We start from the raw sequence: 6110 nt of genomic DNA, 5'->3' as shown, positions 1-6110 counted from the left end.
GGGGAACAGTTATCTCATGCTGGTTGTTTATTTTTGTTTATTTCTGTTTACTTTTATGTTCATGTTTGTTCATTTGTCTGACTGTTATGAATGGGAAGTTATGTGTTATTTTATACAGTTGATTTGTTCACCATAGTTAATTACTACTGACTCTGCAAAGGTGTGAGATGTTAGAGACTTGACTGACTGAGTTGTTTAAGTTGGGTTTCATTAGGGTATGTGAGGAAGACTCTGTTAAGGTTAAAGGTTTATCGGGGAGTTGTTAGTTTTGTAATACGGAAATTATTTTAGATTTAATTTTAGCTGTAGGAAGAGGCCAGTGCTTAACTACAGCTGTTAGAGTTTAGAGGCGTTAAAGTCTCAGGCCAACATGGTCATATTTTGATTTTCCCTATCCTGAGCTCTGAAGTTCCATAGTTTAAAAACTACGGAAGGGGGGACTGTGGTGGCTAAAAAAAATAAATCAGATTCCAGAAGAACTATGCAATAGAACAGTATGTACTTCACATATAGACATTATTTGTACTTATTTGAGCTGAGTGGTTATGGGTTCATTAAGTACATGTGAGTTGGACCATGGGTTTATGTAAGTGGTCAGGAACAAGATGTTTCCTGTTTTCGAAGTACATCCCAGGGTGTTGTCTCCCGAAACTGGAGACGGGAAGCTAGGTTCAGAAATAGACGCAACAGCATAAGGGAGGCTGCGGATAAAAGGAGTGAGCCTGGGAGAGAGAGGGGGACCACCACGCTGCAGTAGACCATGTACCTTTTGGGGGTCCCAGCCGGCTGGGGAAGACGCTGACTCGGGACTGCAACAAATGACCTGACTGACTGGTGCTTTAACAATCTTCTTAGGCTTTATCTATTCCATTGCAAGAGGAGAGTCTCTGTTCACTGACATCTGTTCTCTGTTCCCTAACTACAAGATTATCTGTTTAAATACTACTCTATTCAGAATAATTGTAATATTAAATGATCATTTGAATTGTAATGGTTTGTCTGAATTAATTTAGTAGGTATCACACTCTTGCCACGACAATACTCTGCCATAAAAGTTATTTGAAGTGGTCTTTGTACTCACACAAGTATCTCCTTAACCGAAAATGAAATTAGATCATCTAGATCTTATGCTTTCATCTGATATGTCACCAGTTTAAATATTTAATAAACGTCACATGGCTTCAATAATTTTTGTTAGAGATATTACAACTGTACAGTATGTGTTGAGATGTAGAAAGCAGTTAATACCTACTCTCATTTGAAAACACGGCTCAGTGTTTTAGTCAATTGAGTTTTCACTGGTTTTCAAAATGACTCTTTAGAAATTATTCATTAATACAGAGCCTAATAATGAACAGATATGACTCCATACAAAGTCTTGTCGTCTCTCTTAGTATTCCGCTATACTGAATCGTGCTTCCTCAAATCATAAGTGCGCAAGACTGTGTTTCCACACAGACAAACAGGAAGCAAACGTGGGAGCTGGGACGATTGTGTTTCATTTTGCATTGCTGAACTTTGTCGAGTTGAGCTCCGGCGTCATCGATAATGTCATAGTGAAATGAATGTGGAGCGCACGGAAGTCTGTGAGGAGGTGAGTGACCTGAAAGAGACACTTATTGATAACTTATTTATTGACTTGTGCGTGTGTGTCTTACTTTAATAGCAGAGTCGTGTTTCAGGTGTGGAGTTTGACGGTATGCACCTTCTTGCATGACGCAGTCACATGAAACAGCTGCAATAAAACAGTTTTAAAATACAAACTAATTTGGAAAACTTTGCCAAACTCTAAATTATTTACTAAACCTTTTGTTCTGCATAGACCATGTAGGTCTGTGGGCGGAAACAGAACTACAGAATGTTACTTTGTTGCACATGCAAGCTGCTGCTTGTTGGGATCCTGGTGTGACGGAGGTCTTACCTGAACACTCACTGGATCATTTGGTTTAACGATTTTTCTAGAAAGGAGCTGCAGCTTTTTTTCATGACCTCAGTTAAATGTGAAAGTGTTTTTAAGGTGGCCCATGCGTTGTGGCTCAGTTTCAGGTCTGTTTTGTGTGAATGTGTCCGTCCTATACACACACACACACACACACACCAGCCTAGTTTCCCAAGCTGAGATCAAACCGTCTGTTGCATGGGAAATGTGATTAAACATGTTGGCTCCTCACTGTGGTGGCTCAGCTGTGAAGAAAGAGTGGATTATAGGCAGCAACATCTTATTTTATGTCAGCAATTTCCCCACAGTTTAAAGCAGTGAATCAGTGGGTTTTCAGTCACATGGATTTCTAGGAACCCAATAAAAAAATAAACTGATATGTAGGGAACAATACTGTGTTATATGTTATAAAGGCAGATACACACAGTAAATAGCCTGGCACAGTGCATACAATAGATAAATGCAGAAATTGTAATGCAATCAAAGAATAAAACTTAACAGTAATGGGTGTTGGGTAATTTTGAATTTATTGTAAGAACAATAAGGGAAGTTTCCTAATTGTTTTATAGTTAAATTTATTAAATTATTGTAAGTTGGCATATGAACCTCTGCCATGGAGAGAAGTTTGAAGACCGGTTCACTGTAGAGTTACTTCATATATCCTGAGTTACATTATGTTGTGCTGCAAGAAGAAATATGGGAAATATTGATGCTGTACTGTGTAATCTCTGATGTAATAAAATCAACTTCGCTTCTGGTTCTGTGGGGATATTGTAATTCTACACCCTGAGAGAAATGTTGTTTAGTCTCTACTGCTGTTCCTGATTCTCTCCAGTGCTGCTTTGCCCTGTTTTTAGGTGCCTTTGATTTGCTTATTTGTGCTGTGTATAATGTAATGTTCTGATGACGCTACTTGTGTATATCGTTCTAATGCTTTGTTGCCTTTATGTAACTTTTTATTTTAAGACTAAGTGTTCTTTGTTATAAAGGCTCTATTCTATTATAAAGCCACGTCCGGTTCTTTCAAACCAGGAACTCAGTGAGACGAAGCGGACCACTTGAGTATATAAAAAAATATAACCGTGCTGGTTTATTCAAAGGGTCACAGGCAAGAATTAACATTACACGTCCAGGCATCTTCCACCCCCAAAGCTGCGCGCAGGCAGCCCGGAAGAAGAAAGACCCTGAACCCAAGATCTCTATACAATTTAATCACTTCGTTGGGCTAGCCCCATCCTACACAGGCCACGTCAAACCGTGACGTCACCTGATATGCCAGCTATGCAGCTGACCAGAGCAGTAGTCAAAACATGAAGACCCACATGCAGCCTGCAGCAAGCTCATGACAATGAACTAAGCATTTAACAGCCTGAGCTAGACATCCTGTCTACACTAACATTTTCTAATACAACAGATCTCTAATCAATATCTATCTAACTAAGAAAATACCTAACAGTTACTATGTACACATGCGCTGCACGGAGTGGCAGCAAGTTACAGCAGCTGTGTCCTCGTTGTGTTCTTTTCCGTGTTTTTATGAAGTTGTGTTCTTATGTGTCAGTTCTTATGGTGGTCTCTGTTCTTATGGTGTTATGTTGGCTGTTCTCTATTGCTGCTGTAACACAGAAATTTCCCCACTGTGGGATCAATAAAGTATCTACTCTAAATGTAACAACTGTCTGAACAAACAAGCCAAAGTAAATGTAAAGTGTTTGTTTTCCTCTTTATATGCGTGTCTCTTAATGTAAACCTTTGTCTCTCTCTGTTTCCTCTCTATGGCTTTCAGTGATTGTCTGAGTTGGTCCCTGGGCTGAAGTAGTGATGACAGACCATCTGCCTGCTCTCCTGGAAGCCTGTGTGGTGGTAGGAGCGTCTCGTGACAAACTCCAGGAGGTTTGCCAGGTATTTGCTTCCTGTCATACTTACAAGACGTGTGACTTATGTATACTGAAAACCGGTTGTGGTAATACTGTCATCACTTTTATTTGCAGCCCCTTTCAGTTTTTTGGGCCATCATCCTGCAATACAAAGGATCATGATTTTTATGTCATGAAAATCACTTTAGTTTTGCTAATATTGTCATGATTTGTGAGGGGTTTTTTGTGATTCCTGTTTTATTAAAAAGAAAAAGCTGAATATTATCTACATATTTTCATATAAAAAACTTTACTGTATTAGACACCAGTAGACTGACATATTGTCATGCTAATGTCCTGATGCTAAAGAGGCTAAAAAGCCACATTGTTTCAAGATCAGTTAATCATTTCAAAATCATATATGTGTTCCACCTCTTTTAAAACCGAGGCATGGGAATGTGCAGTACAAAGAATATGTGGAATACCGGCCGTTTCATTAATATAACATGTATCAAATCTAATTATAATAAGCCTAGAGGTCTTCTTGGTCCTTATCTTCCTATCCTCCACTCAGGCCATCAGCAATAATGGAACTCCAGAGGACCTCCTATTGGAGCCGGAAATACTGCATGTCCTGGCACCTCCCTTTGTTCATAGACCAGAACCTGATGGTGAAGCAATGAGGTCACACTGGAAGAAACGGCGCTCTTTTATCAGGAAGAAGGGGGAACATCCTCTTTCAGCTGCTGCATGCCAAGGTCTGTGACATATAACTGCGGTCTTAGTTTGTTTTCAGTTATGGAACATCTGCGTAGCCACAAACATCTCGTGTTCTGTATGAAACTTTTAAATTCTCTGCCATCAGTGTGAGAATGGTACAGTTTTGTTATATAATGTTTTAGCCACTGGTATCTTTGCAGGTGGAGAAGCAGTAGGAAAAGGAGGAAGTGAAGATGTCACTGTACCTAATGACATTGACCTCATGGCTTTACCTCAACTCTGCTTCCCTGGTATTTGGTCTTCTGCTTTGAGTTTTGTGACATAATATCTTCTGCAAGCACTACATGCAGTGCACAGACTTGACATCTTGTAACTATAACATATCATGCTGACGTATCTTTTCTCTTTTTACCAGGTGGGCTCCATGTAACCAGTGAATGGAGAGAAGCACAGTTCCACTTCCTGGTTTTCACGGATGTCTTTGGGAACAAGACCCATGGAGCAGTAATGCAGTGTTACCGACCAATAGTGGTACACAGTGCTGCATATAATACTTTACACACAACACCTACTCCAAGCACAAATTGTGTTGTACTGCTACAACCAGATTTCAGACCAAATGTGCCTCTAGCATGTGTCAACAAATAAGATGGCCACAGTGTGCTATAAAACTAACTAGGCCTTAAATGACAGAAAGTCACTTTTGGAATTGTCTTTCTTGTGTTTTTACAGGAAGGGACATCTTTCTACCAGAATGGAACTGGATCCTCCAAGTTTTCTAAACATTTCTCTGCCTACAGTTTCTGTGTCATATCCAAGTATCCTTACTTCACTGTGCTCAGAGACTGCCTGTCATGGTGAGAGACAGTGAACTAAACCAAACCGCTTGGCTGTTTTAAATTGGATTTGCTTTACACTGCAAAACAAATCAAAGTTAGTTTGTTCATGTTCTGTTTAGACACATTTCTTTTATGAATGAGTACTAAGATGCATTTATCAAAAGGCTAAATCCAGTTTTACCTGAAATATTGCTTCACTGGTATTTTAAGATTGCCTGTAAAGAGTCATTTGTCTTGTACTTTATCCTACAAAGTGACAGTTATGCACTGATCAGTGTGTTAAGAGATCATTCTCCTTGTGTCTTTGTTAAGTCTGTTAATCCAGCTGAGAACCTGCCATTTATCAGACATGGAGGAGAGAGTGAAGGAGTTTGCAGCCAAACTGACACTTGTGCCCGTCCCACCTCCTGGACACCTACATTTGGTGTGTGTGTGTGTGTGTGTGTGTGTGTTTACAGACTTTGTTTAGACGCATTCTATTACACTAGATTCAGATCTATAGCCAATAATTTACAGAACATTTATTTTCACTGCATCCTCATCTACTGACAAACAGCGCTAGCAGTAATGTTCTGTGTTTTCCAGATGTTTACATTAGATCCTCTGACCATCGTATTACCATCCGGAGAAGACAAAGACCAACCAGCTGTAGATTTAGACCTCCACCTTCCTTTCCTCTGCTTCAGGCCACAGCAGCTACTGCAGGTACTGAACACACCTGTTCCATAGTGAAGCAGGAGGTGGCTCACATTAACT

General features: G+C 39.8%; 1 protein-coding gene across 1 annotated transcript in view; it reads left to right on the top strand.

The window, feature by feature from the left end:
- The first annotated feature begins 1477 nt into the window (after positions 1–1477).
- The window catches only part of LOC109967365 (DENN domain-containing protein 3-like), a 17301-nt gene continuing 12668 nt past the window's right edge, over positions 1478–6110 (top strand). The window contains exons 1-8 of the mRNA XM_020612872.1: positions 1478–1594; positions 3726–3841; positions 4370–4553; positions 4716–4805; positions 4931–5046; positions 5248–5372; positions 5667–5778; positions 5940–6059. Of these exons, the coding sequence (XP_020468528.1) occupies positions 3761–3841; positions 4370–4553; positions 4716–4805; positions 4931–5046; positions 5248–5372; positions 5667–5778; positions 5940–6059 (828 nt within the window). The 5' untranslated portion in view covers positions 1478–1594; positions 3726–3760. The remainder of the gene's footprint in view (positions 1595–3725; positions 3842–4369; positions 4554–4715; positions 4806–4930; positions 5047–5247; positions 5373–5666; positions 5779–5939; positions 6060–6110) is intronic.

Source organism: Monopterus albus, unplaced genomic scaffold, assembly GCF_001952655.1.
Source record: "Monopterus albus unplaced genomic scaffold, M_albus_1.0 scaffold127.1, whole genome shotgun sequence".
Classification (NCBI taxonomy): Eukaryota; Metazoa; Chordata; class Actinopteri; order Synbranchiformes; family Synbranchidae; genus Monopterus; species Monopterus albus.
This window is presented reverse-complemented; position numbering and strand designations above follow the sequence as displayed.